The following is a 23,514-nucleotide window of genomic DNA, read 5'->3' on the forward strand; positions in this document are numbered from 1 at the left end:
ACACACACACCCCACAACACTCACACACACACACGCCACAACACTCACACACACACACCCCACAACACTCACACACACACACGCCACAACACTCACACACACACACGCCACAACACTCACACCCCACAACACTCACACACACACACGCCACAACACACACACACACACGCCACAACACTCACACACACACACCCCACAACACTCACACACACGCCACAACACTCACACACACACACCCCACAACACTCACACACACACACGCCACAACACTCACACACACACACCCCACAACACTCACACACACACACGCCACAACACTCACACACACACGCCACAACACTCACACACACACACGCCACAACACTCACACACACACACGCCACAACACTCACACACACACACGCCACAACACTCACACACACACACGCCACAACACTCACACACACACACGCCACAACACTCACACACACACACGCCACAACACTCACACACACACACGCCACAACACTCACACACACACGCCACAACACTCACACACACACACCCCACAACACTCACACACACACACGCCACAACACTCACACACACACACGCCACAACACTCACACACACACACCCCACAACACTCACACACACACACGCCACAACACTCACACACACACACCCCACAACACTCACACACACACACGCCACAACACTCACACACACACACGCCACAACACTCACACACCCACACCCCACAACACTCACACACACACACGCCACAACACACACACGCCACAACACTCACACACACACACCCCACAACACTCACACACACACACGCCACAACACACACACACACACACGCCACAACACTCACACACACACACGCCACAACACTCACACACACACACGCCACAACACTCACACACCCACACCCCACAACACTCACACACACACACGCCACAACACACACACACACGCCACAACACTCACACACACACACCCCACAACACTCACACACACACACGCCACAACACTCACACACACACGCCACAACACTCACACACACACACCCCACAACACTCACACACACACACGCCACAACACTCACACACACACGCCACAACACTCACAGGAACAGTATGGGGTGCACAACAACTACCATTCACAGGAACAGTATGGGGTGCACAACAACTACCATTCACAGGAACAGTATGGGGTGCACAACAACTACCACTCACAGGAGCAGTATGGGGTGCACAACAACTACCACTCACAGGAGCAGTATGGGGTGCACAACAACTACCACTCACAGGACGAGTATGGGGTGCACAACAAACGTAGGGGCAAGAGAGCAAGGAAGAGGATGGAGTATGACTGATGGAAGCAGGGTTGCTAGTTCTAAATTGCTCAAAGTAGCGAGCTGACGGTCTAAAAGTAGCGAGTTTGTAATAAGAGTAGCCCAATTTTGTTAGTGAATCATATGGGTTTCAAAGGAATATATTTTGATATATAGAGTACACTACACGATGTTAATTGTTTTATTAATATTATTTCTGCACATACACACACACACACACACACACACACACACACACACACACACACACACACACACACACACACACACACACACACACACACACACACACACACACACACACACTTTAATCTTTTCCTCTCCTACCACCCCTATTATTTTTTTTTTATTTGATTTTATTGCAATGTTACAGTTTACAGAAAACACACACTTATATAACAATATAACAATATACCAATCAGTGTTCGAAGACCTCGTCCAGTTCCTCGGGGGTCTGGTGCGTACCCAAGATACAACACGCATTTCCCCTCTGAACAGCGACACTGAGGAGCTGGAACATAAAAACTGGCCGCTCTTGGGTCTCTAGTCTTCCCAATAAGTTCCTCGCCCAGCTCCTTCAGGAACTTAAGTGCACATTTACCCCAGGCGCCTAGAGTCTCAGAGCCTATTGGCACGAACCTGTAACAACGTTCTAGGTCCCTGTACTTGTTAGTTTTCTGGGTCTCCCTGAAGGTGGCCGCCCCGCCTCCCTCAGCTGCGCTGTAAGGTAGATAGGTATCAGCCAATGTGGATGCACACGTGTAGTCCCACACGACCTGTTTACCTTCCCTCCATGGCTGCAGGGTGACTCCATCTGGGCGTTTTTGGCTGTTGTCAGGCCTGCACAACTGAGGTTCCCTTTGTGCTGGGCACCCAGCTGAAGCCAAACTTCTCTTGATGATGTCATTGACTGCTTCATGTCTGGCGATCTTTCCCTGTGTCTTACGACAGATGAGACCATGGCTGCCGTATTGGTCTGCCCGTGCATGGCCGCAAATACACCGGTGCTCGGTGGAGATAGGGGCGGCAAGGCGCAGAGCAACACCAATACTTAGGGTCCGATGGTCCAGGCAGGTGCCCAAGGCGGAATTAGGGACTGCCAACAGGAAGTCCCCGGCATGGGGAGCTTGCACAGCTAGAAGACGCGCTTTGTCCTTCCTGGAAGCTGCCTCCAGCAATGATGTGGCGATGTTCTCCACTATGGGGCTATCCCATTTGGACTGTTTGCAGTCATTTGGAAAAGTAGGTCGAGGATGAGAGTTGACAAGAGTGTCCCACTGACCGGCTCCTTCCGCGAATTTGGGATCATGAATCCCAATGAAGTCTCTTAGGTGTTCCGGTAGTATTTCCTTAACTAATTCACCTGTTGCACTGGTCGAGGATAAGAATGCCGGCAATGCTAACTGTGTCGCCTTGCGAATACCTATCCCCCCGAGTCTAACTGGGAGCGTTGCTTGGTCCCATTGGTCATCTTGCAGGGAGAGGTTTAACACTTTCACGGTTATTGACCTTAGGAGTGTGTCATATTCTGTTAATTTTGGGCTGTCGAAGGAGGGAGCACACCTTAGGAAATAGGTCAGTCTGGGCAAAGCCAGGCACCTTGTGTGAAGGTACAGAGCATCGTGGGCGTCCAAAGCCCCTATTCTTCCCTCCATCCTCCTCAGGTCGTTCAGCTTTTCTTCGAGGACTACCTCAATGGCGCTCGAGCCCAGAGGTGCCCTAGCAGCACACTGTCGGTGGGAGCGATCACTGGGGCTCCTGGCAATATGGTTCGCACTGCATCTATGGTTGGTTGGCTAGATGAGATGATTTCACACTTTAATGGGTTTAGGGTGAGTCCTAACTCCTCTCCCTTAGATTTCACCAGCTGTAGATCTTCTAGCAGGGACTCCTGTGTCCCTGCCAGGGTGCCATCGTCCAGGAACCAGATGTTGAGTTCTCTGGTCAACCTGCTTGTGACCTCTTTAACAGCCATGCAAAAAAGAAAAGGGGCAAGTGGGTCTCCCTGCTGGACACCTTCTGCAGAAACAACTTCATGTTCCCCAAACAGCAGCGTCGATTCCCTACTGTACCCTGCTGAGACGAAGGGGAGTAGAGAAGGAAAGCTTGTTCGAACTGCTTCCAGTACCACATCCCTTTTTACCTGGTTGAAGGCATTTTTAAAGTCTAATTTAATTAATGCCTTATTTTCTGGGAGGTGCTTTATATAGGCTCGTGCTGCATGAGCTGATGCTTCACAGCCATGGGGAACACCAAAACCTAGTTGATGGGGTCGAAGCATCGTCGCAGCGTCTATGCTAATTTTTCTGACAGCTGCCCTAGCAACAAGGCGCCGAAGTGTGTTACCCACGGCAATGGGTCTGACTCCACCATCTTTCTTCTTGAGGGCACAAAGGGATGCTCCAAAGAAAAAGGGTTTAATTGTATCTGGGATCAACCCAGAGAGGCAGTCGTTGACAAACTTCGTGACCTCTGACAATAGTGTCTCGGCAACTTCTCCGAGAACTGGATTTACCATCTCCTTGAGGTGCTGAGGTCTTACTCCAGTGTATCCCCCTGCCGAGCCTGGCGGAAATGACATGATGGCTTTGTATACCTCTGACGCTTGGAGGAATAGAGGTCCCATGTCTGGGACATTTGTGTCCTGAGCAGTGGGTTCCCATGGTACTCTAGGAGGATGCTTCTCTCTCAGCGAGTCGGCGGTAGCGGTATTTCTAGGGGCGATTGTGTCTTCGCTGGTAAGTAACCTAATTGCCCCTACTGTGTTGCCCTCTTCAATTGTTTTGGTCACTTGTGTTCCAAGTTTATATATATATATATATATATATATATATATATATATATATATATATATATATATATATATATATATATATATATATATATATATATATATATATATATATATATATATATATATATATATATATATATATATATATAAATATATATATATATATATATATATATATATATATATATATATATATATATATATATATATATATATATATATATATATTGGTGTATACTGGCAGCAGGTTTTCTTTCAAACATGTTTCATTGAATATGACCGCATATTTATTTATTATTTTCTGGTTTAGGGCTTCTATCCCTCTAACTATTTTCTTAGCATCAGGGCTTAATTGAAATAGGAGTTCTCCAAAACTCATTTTCGTACTTATAAGGTGAAGAAAAGAAGTGATTTACTATAGAGTGTATTACACTTATTTGTATAATTTGCACGAGGTTTCGAACCTCCATGGTTCATTCTCAAGTGAACAGATCTTACAATACTAGTTGATTTTATACCCGCATTAGGTCAGGTGATAATACAATGAAGGTGAAAACATGGGGGGATACATAAGGGATAAATGTGAGGTGAAACATAGAGGCTGCAGAAGGCTTATTGGCCCATACGAGGCATCTCCTATCCAAACACAAAGATTAATCCAGTGTAATTGGCCTGTTATGTTGGACATTGTCTTCTGTGTTGGCATCGAAGACAAGAACATATCGATACAGACACAAAAGAAGGTCACTACCAAAGATACCTTACAAGCAGAACTTATTGCAGAAGGAGGAAAGAATCGAGGCAATTACAGAAGCACCATACTGTCCCCCGAGCTCAAAGCGGCAGCTAAAAGCCTTCGTGAGAACAAGGAGATAGTTGTCAGGAGAGGTAACAAGTCGCCAATATATGTCATTCTTAAAAAAGACGAATATCTGGCGAAAATGAACATCATACTCTCTGACCAAACTAAGTTCCAAAGGGTAACGAAGGACACTACAGCCGAATTAAAAGCAAAGGTCAACAAACTGATCGAAACTGTGAACGCCAAGAAATCCGGACTCCACCTGCCAAAGATCATTGGGGAATATAAACATGGATATGCGTATGGAAATGTCAAGACACACAAGCCTGGAAACCCACTTCGGCCAATCATTAGCCAGATACCCACACCCACGTACAGACTGGCAAAGCGACTCAACGGCCTGCTGACTCCTTATGTTCCTTGCGCCTTCAGCCTGAAGTCTCCAAAGGAATTTGTTGACTTACTGGCACACGGGCCACAGGGATAAGAGCCTCGTTGGACGTAGATTCGCTGTTTACCAACGTACCTGTGGACGAGACAATCGGGATGATAGCCGACAGAGTGTATCGTGATCCAGCCTGTACTCTTCTTGACATACCAGAAAATATTCTGAGGAAACTACTCCAAGCTTGTACTAAAGAGGCACCCTTCTTGAGCCCGGATGGGCACATGTATAAGCAAGTAGATGGGGTCGCCATGGGTTCTCCCCTAGGTGTCCTGTTTGCAAACTTCTACATGGGTACCATCGAGCAAAAAGTCTTAGTCGACATGAACTTGAAACCGGCCATATACTGCAGGTATGTTGACGACATTTTTACACAGGTACCTGATGTCAGACATCTGCAGGAGCTGAAGGAGGCATTTGAGCAGAGTTCCGTGCTGCGTTTCACTTACGAGATGGAAAAGGATGGGAAGCTGCCCTTTCTAGATGTAACAGTCATGGAAAAGAGCGGAGGTTTCCACACTGCAGTCTACACTAAGGAAACGAACATAAGAATGTGCCTAAATGCCAACAGCGACTGCCCAGACAGGTACAAGAGGAGTGTTGTTAACGCATATGTCGACCGTGCTCTCAGTCACAGCTCAGAATGGAAGCAAGTCGACGAAGAACTCTGTAGGGTAAGGCAGGTCCTAGTCAACAACGGCTTCTCCAATGGTTTCGTCGAAGGCATCATAAGAAGGAAAGTGAAACGCCATGCAACCTCTGAAGAGACAACTAACACAACACCTATACCCCCTATTAGACTATTTTACAGGAACTTCTTTTCCACAGCTCATAAAACGGAGGAAAGGGTCCTGAAAGATATTGTTAATAGAAACGTTATCCCTACAGACAAAAATCAGAGGATACAACTGACGATTTACTAAAAAAACAGAAAAACGGCCAGCCTACTCATGAGAAACTCTCCAGACACAAAACAGAATGCTTTAAAAGAGACTAACGTCGTCTATGCCTTCAAATGCCCTCTTGGGGACTGTAAGCTCCAAAAAACCCAGTATATAGGCAAGACAACAACATCTCTTTCTAGGCGTTTAACGATGCATAAGCAACAGGGCTCCATTAAGGAACATATAATCTCTTCCCACAACCAAACCATCGCCAGAGAAATCCTAGTAAACAACACAGAAATCATCGATAGATACAGCGATAGCAGGCGGCTTGACGTTTGCGAGGCACTACACATCAAGAAGTCAACACCAGCAATCAACAGCCAATTAATGCACAACTATATTCTACCCACCTCAAGACTCCGCTCCAATATAGAAGCATCAAGAAATATCGACCAATAGGCTTTCTACAAACACTTCTATTCAATACCCATTGTTTCGTGTTCTGTCTTGTGTTGATGAAATTAATACCCTATTAATGCCACCTCTTGTTCTGTCTTGTGTTGAAGAAATTAATACCCTATTAATGCCACCTCACCCCATCCACCTCACTAAAATGTAGATATAAAATCGGAGATGCGTAAGTTCTATTCAGCTGTGTATTTGTAAACTAAAGTCTTTGAAAATGTAATAAGTTTTACGAAACGCGCTCGTGTCGCGTCAGACTAGAAATAAAAATGAATTTTGAGGAATTGATTTTTGATTTACCTCCAACAGTGAAAAGAAATGTACGAAAGATTGAGAAAATTCGTGTTAGAATTATTAATCTTACTTTTTCGGTCATATTTAATAATATATGTCTACAGGAAAGACTGCTACCAAAATATACTAATATATATATATATATATATATATATATATATATATATATATATATATATATATATATATATATATATATATATATATATATATATATATATATTTCATTGAATATGACCGCATATTCTGTATTTATTATTTTCTGGTTTAGGGCTTCTATCCCTCTAACTATTTTCTTAGCATCAGGGCTTAATTGAAATAGGAGTTCTCCAAAACTCATTTTTCCCTATGTTTATCCCTTATGTATCCCCCCATGTTTTCACCTTCATTGTATTATCACCTGACCTAATGCGGGTATAAAATCAACTAGTATTGTAAGATCTGTTCACTTGAGAATGAACCATGGAGGTTCGAAACGTCGTGCAAATTATACAAATAAGTGTAATACACTCTATAGTAAATCACTTCTTTTCTTCACCTTATAAGTACGAAAATGAGTTTTGGAGAACTCCTATTTCAAGTGCCAAGCTGATTTAGCTTGGCACACCACTCGAGCCATTTTTCTTCTCTGATTTTTGCTGTTTCTTCGTGCACATGACCTCGGACAGCTCTAAGAAGTCCTAGATTAGCTTCGGTTCTATGTCTTCTGAAATTCTTTCGTGCACGATTTAGTCTGTTATGTAGCTCTTTGATCCTATCACAGTAATACTAACGGTCCTTGTGTTGTTGGGTAATTGTTTTCCTCTTGGGGATGGCGTGATTTGCTGCTCTATGTATTGCATTTACTAAATCTTTTTCCATTTCTTCGGTGTTGTCAGGAGGAGTGTAGTTTTGGTGCCAAGTTTCGAGAGCTTCCTGAAACTTCGTCCAATCTGCCTTGATAAAGTCCCATCCGGGCTCGGGAACTGGAGGTCTAGGAGGGAGTGCTATATTAATAACTGTTTTTGTAGCAAAGTGGTCACTAGTCAGAACATGATCCACTGACCAATGACACAACTCATAAATACTGGTGGAAACAAACGTGAGATCCAACTTTCCCCCACCAGTGTGGGTTGGTTCCTCCGAATTAAGTAGACTGATTTCCGGCACTTCATCCAAAAGGTGTTCAATATGTCTTCCGTTGGCGTCGGTTCTTGGTGAATCAAGAAGTAATTCACTATGAGCGTTGAAGTCGTCAGAGATGATAGTAGGTGTAGTGACTGCTATTTCAAAGATTGTTGAGAGATCCATGTCGTGTTCTCTCTGGCTCTTGTATACATTGAAGATGGACAGCATTGAGTTCCTCAGAGTGAGATTAACTCCCATAATTTCGACGTTCTCGCCACAGTTGGGCAGGTCTGTGACTGCCGTGGCATTGATATGATATCTTACTAGAATTAAAATGTCTCTGGTGCCACCTTGTGCCATAGGGCAGTGGAATCCTTGATATCCTGGGATATTGATATATCTGCCAGTCCTGGTGAGTGTTTCTTGAAGTAGAACAATATCAATGCTATCCTTGAGAAGCACTGCTCTGAGTGTTTGTGCTTTGCTTTTGAATCCTTCAATATTCCATTGTATAATTTTGAGATTGTCCATTTTTCCGTTATAGTGGAATCATTGAGTCCATGGTTTTTATAGTACTGGTTTTCCCGACCGTTTGTGTCTTCTTGGCTGGAGTGGAGACTTTCTTCTTGGTGGGTGAGGAAACTCTTGGTTGGGTTGAAGTGTCTTTGCTACATCCAGCTACTGAGGCATTTGATGATGTAGCGATCATCATTTCTACTTGGGAGGTGTTGATGGCAACGGCAGGTATGTTCGTTTTGCTACCTTGATCTATTCTGTTGCTGTTTCCTAGTGGAGTAGTGCTTCTTTGTTTCCTCCAGTTGTTAGAAGCCCTGTCCTTGCTCAGACTAGAAGGATTTGGTGCGTCAGACTGTTGCTGATCTTCATTTATTCGGACTTGCTGAGGGGTGTACCACTGGCTTTTTACCGAGGGTCTGGTCGATTGGGGTCTGGAAGTTGTGACTTTGGGTTGCTGGGTTGATCCGAAAGCTAGTATTCTTTTTACCCTTTCTGGACATCGTTTGTTCCAGGCGTGATGTGTATCCCCGCAGTTCGGGCATTTTGCTTTCGTTTGTTTGCCTTCTTTGTGCAGATTCTTGCATATGTCGGTATTATGGAGCTCGCTACATACACTACATCGTTCCGGGCCTCTGCAGCCATCTTTGTGGTGGCCGAAGCGCTGACATCTGTAACAGCGCATGGGTTCTGGGTTGTATAGTCTCAGCCTGAATTGACCATAGATGCCAACACTCAGAGTGTTGATGCGAGGTCCTTTTATTGTTACAAGAACCTGTCTTGTTTCAATATTGTTGTGCTTGCATCTTTCCGCCGCTGTGACATTTGGACATTCTAGGAGTCTGTTTGCATGAACTTCGACCGGTAAATTTTGAACTATTATTTTGGTGATTTTTTTCTTCTGGTTTCAGTTCCACTAGGTGTTCTGTGTTCCTGAGGTTTGTGATTATATCCGGATTAGCTGTGGATATGTTATATCTACCTCTAATGTCGGGCTTGGCTCTAAGATCTGATCCTGGATTATTCTTTTCCAGTGCGGCAATGAAAGCATAAGTGGGACCATCAACTGGCTTTTTGGTTTTGAATATGATCCTTGGCATTGGTTTGGGTGCTGCTCTTGAGTTCTGGTGTGCTTCTAGTTTGGTTTCTTTGGATGTTTCTTCGGTTCTTCTTCGTTTGTTTGCCTTTCCGTTGCCTACAAGTTGCCATGGTGCTTCGTTTAGGGTTGGGTCGCCTTCAAGTTTTTTCCTTGCTCTAGCTACTAGATCACTGTGTCCTTCTGACGTTAGTAATTCAAGAAGGATGGTTAGGAAAGTCATATCCTGGGGAGACATGATTACACTGTACTAAAAGAGTAACTGAGGGAGTGACTGTAACTGTGTACTGCTACACTCAGCGACTGACTCTGACTGAGTAAAACATAAAAAAATTTTCGTACTTATACTAGTTTTGGGTGAGGTGATATGGCACAAAAGTTTTGAGTGAGGTGACAAACACAAGACAAATCACGAAACAATGGGTATAAATTGGGTATGAAAACATAAGAATGGAAGTAACTGCAGAAGGCCTATTGGCCCATACCTCCTCTTGATGATTCTATATTGGTTCGGGATCGTGAAGTGGGTAGAATATAGTTGTGCATTAATTGGCTGTTGATTGCTGGTGTTGACTTCTTGATGTGTCGAGCTGATGTCGAGTCTCCTGCTATCGCTGTATTTATCGATGATTTCTGTGTTGTTTGTTAAGATTTCTCTGGTGATGGTCTGGTTGTGGGAAGAGATTATATGTTCCTTGAAGGAGCCCTGTTGCTTATGCATTGTTAATCGCCTGGAAAGAGACGTTGTTGTTTTGCCTATATACACTGAGTTCTTTGGGGCTTACAGTCCCCAAGTGGGCATTTGAAGGCATCGACGACGTTGGTTTCCTTCAAAGCGTTCTGCCCTGTGTCTGGAGAGTTTTTCATGAGTAAGGTAGCCTTTTTTTGGTTTTATAGTAAATTGTCAATTGTATTTTCTGATTTTGGTCTGTAGGGATAACGTTTCTATCAACAATATCTTTCAGGACCTTTTCCTCCGTTTTTGAGCCGTCGAAAAAAAGTTCCTGTAAAATAGTCTAATAGGGGGGTACAAGTGTTGTGTTGGTTGACTCTTCAGAGGTTGCATGGCGTTTCAACTTTCTTTTTATGATACCTTTAACTAAAGCATTAGAGAAGTCGATGAAGAACTCTGTAGGGTTAGGCAGGTTCTAGTCAACAACGGCTTCTCTAACAGTTTTGTTGAAGATATCATAAAAAAAGGCAAATCGGCATGCAACCTCTGAAGAGTCAGCCAACACAACACTTGTACCTCTTATTAGACTATAGGGTATATCCTCTTCATTGAGGACTTATTAACAGTAAAATAGAGATGAGTTTCTCATAATTGTTTTCAACCAACTCTCATAAATTTACATTAAATAAGGTGATGATAAAGTTATTTTCCTATGGTAAAAATAATAAACATATAATATCACAACTGGATTCTCTGATTATTGTGACTCCATTAAAGAACAGTAAAATCTCTTTAAGACCTGTGGTATACCAGCATAACCATTAAACAGGCGGGAATTTGTTTCTTAGTGGAATCAGAAATATCTTGAGCATGTACCTATGTAAACTGAGAAATAATGCAGTGTGTTAAGTACTAAGAATGCAGCTTTATCATAAGTGTTTGTGTATTTCCTCAGGGTAATTATAAGCGGAAGTATAAGAACTCAACAGAAGAAGCGCGTCGCAAGAAGGTGTTCGAGTATAATCTCCAGATCATCAAAGATCATAGGAAGAAGAACGCAACCTTCGAGCTGGCGATGAACGAGTTTGGTGACATGGTCAGTCTCTGTGATGTCATTATTATGTACCAATTTTGATTTGGAGTTAAGTACTGGAACGGGAAAGTTATTCAGTGCAACACACAGTGTAATATTATTGCATTTCATGATTTTTTTTTGGAAATTTCACACTTATGTGATTTTCCAAACATGTGGTGTAGGGTTATCACACTCGTCTGACAAGATGACCTGGACTGTGGTGTAGGGTTATCACACTCGTCTGACAAGATAACCTGGACTGTGGTGTAAGGTTAACACACTCGTCTGACAAGATAACCTGGACTGTGGTGTAGGGTTATCACACTCGTCTGACAAGATAACCTGGACTGTGGTGTAGGGTTATCACACTCGTCTGACAAGATAACCTGGACTGTGGTGTAGGGTTATCACACTCGTCTGACAAGATAACCTGGACTGTGGTGTAGGGTTATCACACTCGTCTGACAAGATGACCTGGACTGTGGTGTAAGGTTATCACACTCGTCTGACAAGATGACCTGGACTGTGGTGAAGGGTTATCTCACTCGTCTGACAAGATGACCTGGACTGTGGTGTAGGGTTAACACACTCGTCTGACAAGATAACCTGGACTGTGGTGTAGGGTTATCACACTCGTCTGACAAGATAACCTGGACTGTGGTGTAGGGTTATCACACTCGTCTGACAAGATAACCTGGACTGTGGTGAAGGGTTATCACACTCGTCTGACAAGATAACCTGGACTGTGGTGAAAGGAAGGTTGGTATTATGGCTCTCTGATAATTAATTTATTTTACTTCTTTCCTTAACTGTGCACCGATCCTTCATAACATCCTTCTGTGCTCTGATCCTTCACTACCTCACCCAGGTGTTCTGATCCTTCACCCAGGTGCTCTGATCCTTCACTACCTTCACCCAGGTGCTCTGATCCTTCACTACCTTCACCCAGGTGCTCTGATCCTTCACCCAGGTGCTCTGATCCTTCACTACCTTCACCCAGGTGCTCTGATCCTTCACCCAGGTGCTCTGATCCTTCACTACCTTCACCCAGGTGCTCTGATCCTTCACTACCTTCACCCAGTTGCTCTGATCCTTCACCCAGGTGCTCTGATCCTTCACTACCCTCACCCAGGTGCTCTGATCCTTCACCCAGGTGCTCTGATCCTTCACCCAGGTGCTCTGATCCTTCACCCAGGTGCTCTGATCCTTCACCCAGGTGCTCTGATCCTTCACCCAGGTGCTCTGATCCTTCACCCAGGTGCTCTGATCCTTCACCCAGGTGCTCTGATCCTTCACCCAGGTGCTCTGATCCTTCACCCAGGTGCTCTGATCCTTCACCCAGGTGCTCTGATCCGTCACCCAGGTGCTCTGATCCTTCACTACCTTCACCCAGGTGCTCTGATCCTTCACCCAGGTGCTCTGATCCTTCACCCAGGTGCTCTGATCCTTCACCCAGGTGCTCTGATCCTTCACCCAGGTGCTCTGATCCTTCACCCAGGTGCTCTGATCCTTCACCCAGGTGCTCTGATCCTTCACCCAGGTGCTCTGATCCTTCACTACCTTCACCCAGGTGCTCTGATCCTTCACTACCTTCACCCAGGTGCTCTGATCCTTCACTCAGGTGCTCTGATCCTTCACCCAGGTGCTCTGATCCTTCACCCAGGTGCTCTGATCCTTCACTACCTTCACCCAGGTGCTCTGATCCTTCACCCAGGTGCTCTGATCCTTCACTACCCTCACCCAGGTGCTCTGATCCTTCACCCAGGTGCTCTGATCCTTCACTACCCTCACCCAGGTGCTCTGATCCTTCACCCAGGTGCTCTGATCCTTCACCCAGGTGCTCTGATCCTTCACCCAGGTGCTCTGATCCTTCACCCAGGTGCTCTGATCCTTCACCCAGGTGCTCTGATCCTTCACCTAGGTGCTCTGATCCTTCACCCAGGTGCTCTGATCCTTCACTACCTTCACCCAGGTGCTCTGATCCTTCACTACCTTCACCCAGGTGCTCTGATCCTTCACCCAGGTGCTCTGATCCTTCACCCAGGTGCTCTGATCCTTCACTACCTTCACCCAGGTGCTCTGATCCTTTACCCAGGTGCTCTGATCCTTCACTACCTTCACCCAGGTGCTCTGATCCTTCACCCAGGTGCTCTGATCCTTCACCCAGTGCTCTGATCCTTCACCCAGGTGCTCTGATCCTTCACCCAGGTGCTCTGATCCTTCACCCAGGTGCTCTGATCCTTCACTACCTTCACCCAGGTGCTCTGATCCTTCACCCAGGTGCTCTGATCCTTCACCCAGGTGCTCTGATCCTTCACTACCCTCACCCAGGTGCTCTGATCCTTCACCCAGGTGCTCTGATCCTTCACCCAGGTGCTCTGATCCTTCACTACCCTCACCCAGGTGCTCTGATCCTTCACCCAGGTGCTCTGATCCTTCACCCAGGTGCTCTGATCCTTCACCCAGGTGCTCTGATCCTTCACCCAGGTGCTCTGATCCTTCACCCAGGTGCTCTGATCCTTCACTACCCTCACCCAGGTGCTCTGATCCTTCACCCAGGTGCTCTGATCCTTCACTACCCTCACCCAGGTGCTCTGATCCTTCACCCAGGTGCTCTGATCCTTCACCCAGGTGCTCTGATCCTTCACTACCCTCACCCAGGTGCTCTGATCCTTCACCCAGGTGCTCTGATCCTTCACCCAGGTGCTCTGATCCTTCACCCAGGTGCTCTGATCCTTCACTACCTTCACCCAGGTGCTCTGATCCTTCACCCAGGTGCTCTGATCCTTCACTACCCTCACCCAGGTGCTCTGATCCTTCACCCCGGTGCTCTGATCCTTCACTACCTTCACCCAGGTGCTCTGATCCTTCACCCAGGTGCTCTGATCCTTCACCCAGGTGCTCTGATCCTTCACCCAGGTGCTCTGATCCTTCACTACCCTCACCCAGGTGCTCTGATCCTTCACTACCTTCACCCAGGTGCTCTGATCCTTCACCCAGGTGCTCTGATCCTTCGCTACCCTCACCCAGGTGCTCTGATCCTTCACCCAGGTGCTCTGATCCTTCAGCCAGGTGCTCTGATCCTTCACTACCCTCACCCAGGTGCTCTGATCCTTCACCCAGGTGCTCTGATCCTTCACTACCTTCACCCAGGTGCTCTGATCCTTCACTACCTTCACCCAGGTGCTCTGATCCTTCACCCAGGTGCTCTGATCCTTCACTACCTTCACCCAGGTGCTCTGATCCTTCACTACCTTCACCCAGGTGCTCTGATCCTTCACCCAGGTGCTCTGATCCTTCACCCAGGTGCTCTGATCCTTCACCCAGGTGCTCTGATCCTTCACCCAGGTGCTCTGATCCTTCACTACTTTCACGCATGTGCACCAAGTGTGTTACCAGTGGTAGCGAACTCCTCTCGTGCTTCGCTAGCGATTTGGCCTGGGTTCATATCCTGGTCGGGGAGGATTGACTAGGCGCCAATCCTTAACTGTACGCCTCTCTTCACCCAGCAGTAAATTTGTACCTGGTTGCAAAACGATTTGACGGGTCGTATTCAAGGGAAAATTAGGATTAATGGTCTGCCCTAGACGCTATACTTGCTAGTTGCTTTACAAGAATGTTAAAACTCTTTTACATATAAATATAAAAAAATATAAGATAAATACGAAAAATAACTAAACCGCTTCTCAGTTCTTGACCTGAGTTCTAAAACGAACGTAACAAACTTTGTTATGTTCGCTTTATAAGATTTGCAAACATCATAATTGAAAAAGATAAATAATAAAATATAAACATATTTGCTGATCACAAGTCTAAACAAAGTTGTTATATGGCAGACAAGTGAAGAGTTCGGAGCTGTGATGAACGGGTTCCTGGGCGAGTCTCCGGCGGACGTCACAGTGCTCCTCACCGCCGCCACCACGGCCACCCCGCCAGCCACTATGGACTGGCGCACCAAGGGCGCCGTCACTCCCGTCAAGAACCAGTTACAATGTGGCTCATGTTGGGCATTTTCTGCCGTAAGTATTATGTCTGGGGCCCAGAGGGTCGGCAGGTGGTAGGAGTGATGTTCTGGGAACAAGGAGTCAGCGTAAAGAGGCAGTGACCTTACTCCTTTGTAAGTTTACTCCTTCAAGAAGTATTTCGTCTCACATATAAGCGGACTGCCTTTTCCACGACGATTTATTTGATAATCTTTTACATTAACCGTCAATGCGAAAGACAAATTGCTTTTTTATTACACTGACCAAATTTATATATCCATTCCGAAGAAAATTCTGTGTTTTTTAGTTTTATGATTTAACTTCTGTTAGGCTCAACATCCTTATTTACAACATATACGACAAATTCATCGAAACATGCTGAAAGGTAATGGAAAAGACAGCCGCAGTGATAGTGAGAGTGAGGACTAAGTGAGGGTAAATGCTTCTGGATTCTTATCTCTGGGAAACTGAGTGGGATAACTAAAGTTTCCGCTGGAAGATGCGAGATAGAGAGCAACACTGCCAGATGCCACTTATAAACACTTCTTGATGTAACATTAATATTTTGTTATTTGCTTCCCTGCCTTTCATACAGACCGGTGCCTTGGAGGGTCAACACTTCCGTAAGACTGGCAAACTGGTGAGTCTCTCGGAGCAGCAGCTGGTCGAATGCTCCGGTGGCACTTATAAAAACCTGGGGTGTCGCGGTGGACTAATGACTAGTGCCTTCAACTACATCAAGGCCACTGGAGCTGACAGTGGGGCCTTCTACCCCTACGTGGCAGTGGTAAGTGGGCCTCATCAAGGCAGCGCCATCATAGCAGGAAACTGACAATTTCTTGTTTATAATTAATAGAACTCTTTTGTCTTACGTTTAACATTATTTACATATATACTGTGTAGGACAGGATATAATAATTTTGTTTCTTATTTTATGCAGGAAGGGCCTTGCAAATTCTCAGCCAAGAACATCGCTGCCACATTAACTGGCTTCGCCTCAGTAACTTCTAAAAGCGAGAGCGCTCTACAGACGGCCGCTGGGACCATAGGCCCCATCTCTGTGGCCATCGATGCATCCCACAGTTCCTTCCAGTTCTACAAGAGCGGTGAGCTCACACTTCTACATACGCAAATGGGAGGGAGGGTCCATCGAAAAAACTGAGTGCAAGAGAGGTAGCAAAAGAAGACTTAATTGACTAGTCTCAAGGATTTGATGAAACATAGGAGTTTCCCATGCATACTAAAAGAAACACATACTCCCACATGCACTTTCCTTGTCTCCACCCCCCTCCCCCCCCCCACATATATCCTCCACATCTCCACCATATAACCTTCCAGTCTCCCCCATATATGCCCTTCCAGTCTCCAACCACACACACGGTCTTATTCTCCACTCACACTCACCCTCTTTATTATTGAACACATTTTCCCCCTGTCGCCCTTCATCGCTGTAACTATTTTCACAACATACTGGCAAACATCATCAGAAAACATCATCATCACAGTGAATATCTTCATATGATACACATCTCCACACACACGCTCCCTGTCTCCCTCCACAAAAACTCTCCTCATAACCCCATATCACTGTAACCATTTTCACTATACACTATCTACATCTCTATAATCGAAAAGTTTTGCCCAGAACACAAATCTGTTATCTAAGTATTCGTTTTGAATGTCAATGTATAAATTTATATAAATAAAAATGGAAATATTCGTTTATTCAAAATCGCTAATCTCCGAACGTTCTTCAACGATTGCCTTGAAATTTTTACACAATGTTCCATTTGCATCCGAGCGGGTTTTTATATACATACTATATTGAGGTCACCTCTATGACGGAAAAAACATTTTTTTTAACTGTGTTTTTCATGTGTTTTTCATGTGAGAGAAATCTTCGAAACCTTTTTACCGATTGCTTTGAAATTTTGACACGACGATGCATTCGAATAGGCACGTGTTTTTATATACCTACTATATTCATTCTTCACCTGTGACAGGAGAAAACATTTTTTTTTATTTAAACAGTGCCATCTGTTGGACGTAAGAGCAACACACGCTGTAATATCCCAAAGTTCTTCACTCATTGCACTGATTTGACTCAACGTTCTATTCGAATATGTGCGTGTTTTTATATGCCTACTATATAGATGTCACTCCTGTGACAGGTAAAAACTTAGTTTTTTTTTCAAAAACAGCGCCATCTGTTGCACGTAATAGCAACACACACGCTATACTTAATATGTTACAAATTCCATTTCAATGTTTCCAATTTCATTGATAAATTGAATTTTCATACATTTCTATTTATTTTCATTTTGATTTAATTATTTTGTGTGACATTGCATTGGAATTGAGCTGTGTTGTTTACCATACCGTTCATTTCGTGAGAATGGCTCATTTTTGTAATTTTTGTATTTTTTCATTTCGTTTTTTGAACTGTTTTTCTTATATTTCAGTGATGGGAACATCTGGGGCCAGATTCACGAAGCAGTTACACAAGTACTCACGAACGTGTACATCTTTCCTCTATTTTTGAAGGCGTTTGTTACATTTATTAAACAGTTAACAAGCGTGAAAACTTGCCAATTAACTGTTTTTATTGTTACAATCAGCCACCTGGTGCTTCGGAGCTCATTAATTGTATAATAATTGTAAACAAATCCGCCAAAGACTGAAAAAAGATGTACAGGTTCGTAAGTGTTTGTGTAACTTCTTCATGAATCTAGCCCCAGAGTATTTGATGTTCCCAATTTTCTGATGTGAACATCAGAACATTTGATCATCAGATGGGGAGTGGGGAATGGTGGGAAGGACGAGGGGACGGAGAAGGGGGGGGGGTGGTGGGGGAGGACTGGGAGACAGGGAAAGGTTGCTGTGGCTCAGCAACGCGTGGCCAGGTACTGCTAGTACACTTTTTTTTTTTTTTTTTTTTTTATTAACATATTAGGTACATCTGCATTAGTGCAGCTACCCTAGACTATATGAAGTGGAGTACAGTGTGTCAAAAAAGCTAACTAGGTGATGCTATAAAATCCCCATCACACAGGATGGTTAGTCATACAGAGGCATGTGATTAGCGGTCTGCACTGGCAGACTCCGGATGCATTTTGAGGATATCAACAACACAAGATTGAATAAGGTAGCAGTGGTAATACAAGTCCCCATCTCGCAGGATGGTTAGTCATACAGAGTCATGTGTTTAATAGCCTGCACTGGCAAATTTTGGGTATACTGTGAGGATATCTTCAAGAATACGAGAGTGAATAAAGTAATTGCAAAGCTCCAGGTACCTCATGCCAACTGGTCTGAAAGGTCTAATAATTGGGCATTCAGTGATGTAGTGCGGGAGATCATGCCGTAGTTCCTGCTCACAGAGTTTGCAACTGGAGTGCTCAGGATTGGGAGACCCGTCACCTGCAGCCACCTGCCACAGGTAACGGTAACCCAACCTGATCCTTGCAACCACTGTGTCGCACAGTCTAGTGGACGTTTTGTGCTGTCCATAGATGTAGGTTTCAGATCTGAACAAATCATAGCTTTTTATACTAGTACTTTCAGGTCGTTGGGAGTCAGTAAGTTCTTTCCTATCAGATCTGAATGTTTGGACCAATACTGTGTTTTTTTTTTTTTTTTATTAACATATTAGGTACATCTGCATTAGTGCAGCTACCCTAGACTATATGAAGTGGAGTACAGTGTGTCAAAAAAGCTAACTAGGTGATGCTATAAAATCCCCATCACACAGGATGGTTAGTCATACAGAGGCATGTGATTAGCGGTCTGCACTGGCAGACTCCGGATGCATTTTGAGGATATCAACAACACAAGATTGAATAAGGTAGCAGTGGTAATACAAGTCCCCATCTCGCAGGATGGTTAGTCATACAGAGTCATGTGTTTAATAGCCTGCACTGGCAAATTTTGGGTATACTGTGAGGATATCTTCAAGAATACGAGAGTGAATAAAGTAATTGCAAAGCTCCAGGTACCTCATGCCAACTGGTCTGAAAGGTCTAATAATTGGGCATTCAGTGATGTAGTGCGGGAGATCATGCCGTAGTTCCTGCTCACAGAGTTTGCAACTGGAGTGCTCAGGATTGGGAGACCCGTCACCTGCAGCCACCTGCCACAGGTAACGGTAACCCAACCTGATCCTTGCAACCACTGTGTCGCACAGTCTAGTGGACGTTTTGTGCTGTCCATAGATGTAGGTTTCAGATCTGAACAAATCATAGCTTTTTATACTAGTACTTTCAGGTCGTTGGGAGTCAGTAAGTTCTTTCCTATCAGATCTGAATGTTTGGACCAATACAGTTTTGACAGCAGAGATAGGGATACCTAGATCTAATTCAACTTCAAACTTGTTACACGCTAATTTGGCTGCAATGTCTGTCTCATTATGATGGGTTATATTTATGTGTGAAGGTATCCATACAAAGGAAATTCGAGACCCTTTACTCTGTGCATCAATTAGGTCATTTATAATTGGGAGTATGAGGTTCTTGCTGTCGATCTTCCAAGAGAAGTTTTCGATTGCTTGAAGAGCAGACTTTGAATCGCAGAATATTATTCCTCCTCCAATATTTTTTAATGTGCTGGTTGCTAAATGTAATGCTGCTAGTTCTGCTTGTGTGGAGGTCAGCCAGTTGTTTAACCTGACACTGACAGACTTTGTGCAGATATTATTTCTATAAAACCTACATGCCGCTGCAGTCCGTCCAGTAGAAGACTGGACTGAGCCGTCGGTGTAGACACAGTGCTCGTGAGATCTTAGACTCTCGATGGAGGAGGAAATTGTTTCAAGAGTGACAGCTTTGAGTAGAGCAAGATTCTCATTATCTTTCTTGGTGACAGGTGTGTATGATACTTGAATGGTGGGGTACAGATAAAGAGGAATATCAGAGACTGGTAGATTGCACTTAAAAGGAATGTTAAGTTTAATGAGATTGTAAGCATTGTTTCTCAGCCAATTATCATAAAAGGAGTGAGTTGGTATGTCGGCACCAGTCAAAAGGGTGTTAACAGCACTAAATAATTTGTCTCTGAGCAATGTAGGAGATGTAGGATCTCTCATGACTTTAAGACAGAAGGTAGTGTTAACTTGCATTATTCTCTCTAGTATGGTTGGAAACTTCAGTTCTTCCCTCATGTTGATGATTCTTGTGCATCTTGGGGCACCAAGAATTATCCTCATGGCCTCGTTCTGTATTACTTCAAGTTTGTCCAACACAGAGGAGGGGAAATTAATTAAGTGCAGAGCATTATAATCAACGAGAGATCTAACAAACATCATATAGAATAGTCTAGCATATTTAATATTGATACCAATATTCTTACCAGTAAGTGTTCTCAATGGTTTTAGTCTTTCTTTTAACCTACGGTGTAGATCATTTACAATGTCACTGTTAATACCAACTCCAAGGTATTTGTGCTGCCCACACGTTTCAACGTTCTGGTTGTTGACCTTGAAAGCTATAGGGACATGAGTTTTCTCTTTGGGATGGAGAACTCTGGATTTAGTTATAGAGATAACAAGACCACATTCAATGCTTTTAGCAGCGAATGAATCAAGTAGAGCTTGCAGTCTAGTTTGGGAATTTGCAACAATGCATATATCATCGGCATAACAAATGACGGCTTCGTCAGGTAGTGTGGGAATATCAATTGTTAATTTGTGCATCAGAACATTGAACAGTGTGGGACTTAGCACTCCACCCTGGGGTGTACCCAACTCAAAGGGTGCACAGAGTTTACTTTTGACCCCCTTGAAAAGGACTGAGGCGGTTCTGTTACTCAGGTACCCCCTGAGCCATGTCAACAGTCTTCCCTTAACTCCAAAAGAGGCTAGCTGTTCTAGGATTATTTCTTTGTTTGCTGTATCAAAAGCAGTTTGGAGATCAATAAATGCCGCCTGAGAGTTTGGTCCCCCTCTGATAAAATACTCAGCAAAGCAAGTTTGTGTGCTTCTTCCAGGAAGGAAACCATACAGGTTACTGCTAGTACACAAATATATAAATTGACACTAAACTCTACGGACTATTCATAAAACATTTCATATCCATTAATCTCGGTGAGTGTGAAGGATAATTTCCCTTCGTAGGTGACATAAGGGCTGACCCTGACCCTCTGAGACTCGCTGTAAGGTCACTAACCACAGTACAGTCTTGCATGAGGCGGACCTCAAGCATCTGCCTTCCGATCTTTGACGAACAAACAGATATTCTGATTTATTGATATAGATATTCTTCATGACGTAAACGAAAGGGTTTTGCACTTACCGATTAAAGTCATTTTCCTACACAAGATGTTAAGCTAATGAGACCAGAGTTCAACACAAGGGATTTGTCTCCCATCTTAACATCTGGCATCATATTTGCTACTCAATATAGTCTGCTCAATTCTAATGATTTATGAAATATGCTCGACAAGGGATGCTAGGGAGCCGGTGGCTGAGCGAACAGAGCACTGGACACGTGATCCTGTGGTCCCGGGTTCGATCCCGGGCGCCAGTGAGAAACAATGGCAGATTTTCTTTCACCCTGATGCTCCTGTTACCTAGCAGTAAATAGGTACCTGGAAGTTAGTCAGCTGTCACAGGCTGCTTCCTGGGGGTGGAGGCCTGGTCAAGGACCGGACCGCGGAGACACTAAGCCCCGAAATCATCTCAAGATAAGATAGACAAGGGCTCTGTAAATGCCTGTATTTACTATTTTAGCACCCTAGCAAATATTCGATTGACCACTATCTTGAGAGGATTTCGGGGCTTACCATCCCCGTGGCTCGGGCCTCGACCAGGCCTCCATTTTGTTAAACATCCCCAGGAAGCAGACCATAGCAGCTGTTTAACTCCCTGGTATCTATTAATTGCTAGGTGAACAGGCGCATCAGGGTGAAAGAAACTCTGCTCATTTGTTTCCGCCTCTGCCGGAGATCGAATCCGGAAACGTACAACTATGAATCCCAAACGCTGTCCACTCAGCCGTCAGGCCACCCCCTCCCTTGGCCCTGGGGACTTTGCGAGCATAACGTTTTCTATTTATTTGATGATACCCTTGCTGGTAAACATTATACTAGTCATCGTGTAAACTCTAAAACCAATACAAATATGTTAAGCTGCTTGCACATTGTCAAGTTCTTCCAAATTGAACAGAAATAACTTATTTAAAAAAAAAATCATTTTTGTCACTACTCAGATGTGTTTCACTTTTCAATTCTGGTTGAGTCGTCTTCCTAATCTCTGTTTGATGCACCTAAGAAAACATTGTCTAAATTTCTAATTTATTTATTATATATTAAAACAATTATTGGAGAATTTGCACCAAACGGTAACCTTGGAATACAAATGTGTACAACATGGGCTTGAGATATTAATGTGTGTGTCTTGTATCTCAGGTGTGTACTATGAGCCGGCGTGCTCGTCGACCAGCCTTAACCACGGCGTACTGGTAGTGGGTTATGGCACTAGCCCCGCAGGAGACTACTGGAGCGTTAAGAACTCTTGGGGCACCGGGTGGGGTGAGGGTGGGTACATAAAGATGGCTCGTAATAAGAACAACAACTGTGGTATTGCCACTGCTGCTTCCTACCCAACTGTGTAGTTACTGTAGAACCACTACTGAAGAACTGTTTATTCCTATGACATGAGGGACAAAACTTTAAAATGATCCTGCTTTTGAAATTTCATTCTGTTTTGAAATAAAGAATTTGCAATGTATTTTTAATTTATTTTCCTAAGAAGGTTTTAGTAATTGAAAGTTACAAATTTTCAGTCTAATATGTAATGAATTGGATATACGATTAACGCCCTACAAGCATAAAAAATGTATTTATTTCCAATAGACGTAGCTCTCCACACACTGAATAGAGCTATGTACAATATACATAAAGCTCCTGAATGGGGCAGAAATGTTTACTATAAACAATGAGCAAATACTTGGTTTATCTAGGTCCTAGTCAATTGTTTACACACACACACACACACACACACTCACACACACACACACACACATGGAACTCTGACAGTGGAAGG

The 23,514-nt window shown here is 44.1% G+C and overlaps 1 protein-coding gene across 1 annotated transcript; it reads left to right on the forward strand.

Moving 5' to 3' along the window:
- Positions 1-10,958: 10,958 nt before the first annotated feature.
- On the forward strand, positions 10,959-23,083 carry LOC123749254 (procathepsin L-like). Its single transcript, XM_045731364.2, has 6 exons — positions 10,959-11,015; positions 11,377-11,517; positions 15,333-15,515; positions 16,075-16,266; positions 16,420-16,585; positions 22,878-23,083. Exons 1-6 carry the CDS (start codon positions 10,959-10,961, stop codon positions 23,081-23,083), a joined length of 945 nt encoding a protein of 314 aa, XP_045587320.2.
- The last annotated feature ends 431 nt before the right edge of the window (positions 23,084-23,514 follow it).

The sequence above is a fragment of the Procambarus clarkii genome, chromosome 68 (genome assembly GCF_040958095.1).
Source record: "Procambarus clarkii isolate CNS0578487 chromosome 68, FALCON_Pclarkii_2.0, whole genome shotgun sequence".
In the NCBI taxonomy this organism is placed as follows: Eukaryota; Metazoa; Arthropoda; class Malacostraca; order Decapoda; family Cambaridae; genus Procambarus; species Procambarus clarkii.

What these genes read in the sequence shown, in the direction of transcription:
- LOC123749254 (XM_045731364.2), top strand. Translation starts at nt 10,959, where the DNA reads ATGCAACCTCTGAAGAGTCAGCCAACACAACACTTGTACCTCTTATTA. An exon ending in TCTACCCCTACGTGGCAGTG is followed by an intron (nt 16,267 to 16,419) that starts GTAAGTGGGCCT and finishes TATTTTATGCAG; the next exon opens with GAAGGGCCTTGCAAATTCTC. An exon ending in CTTCCAGTTCTACAAGAGCG is followed by an intron (nt 16,586 to 22,877) that starts GTGAGCTCACAC and finishes CTTGTATCTCAG; the next exon opens with GTGTGTACTATGAGCCGGCG.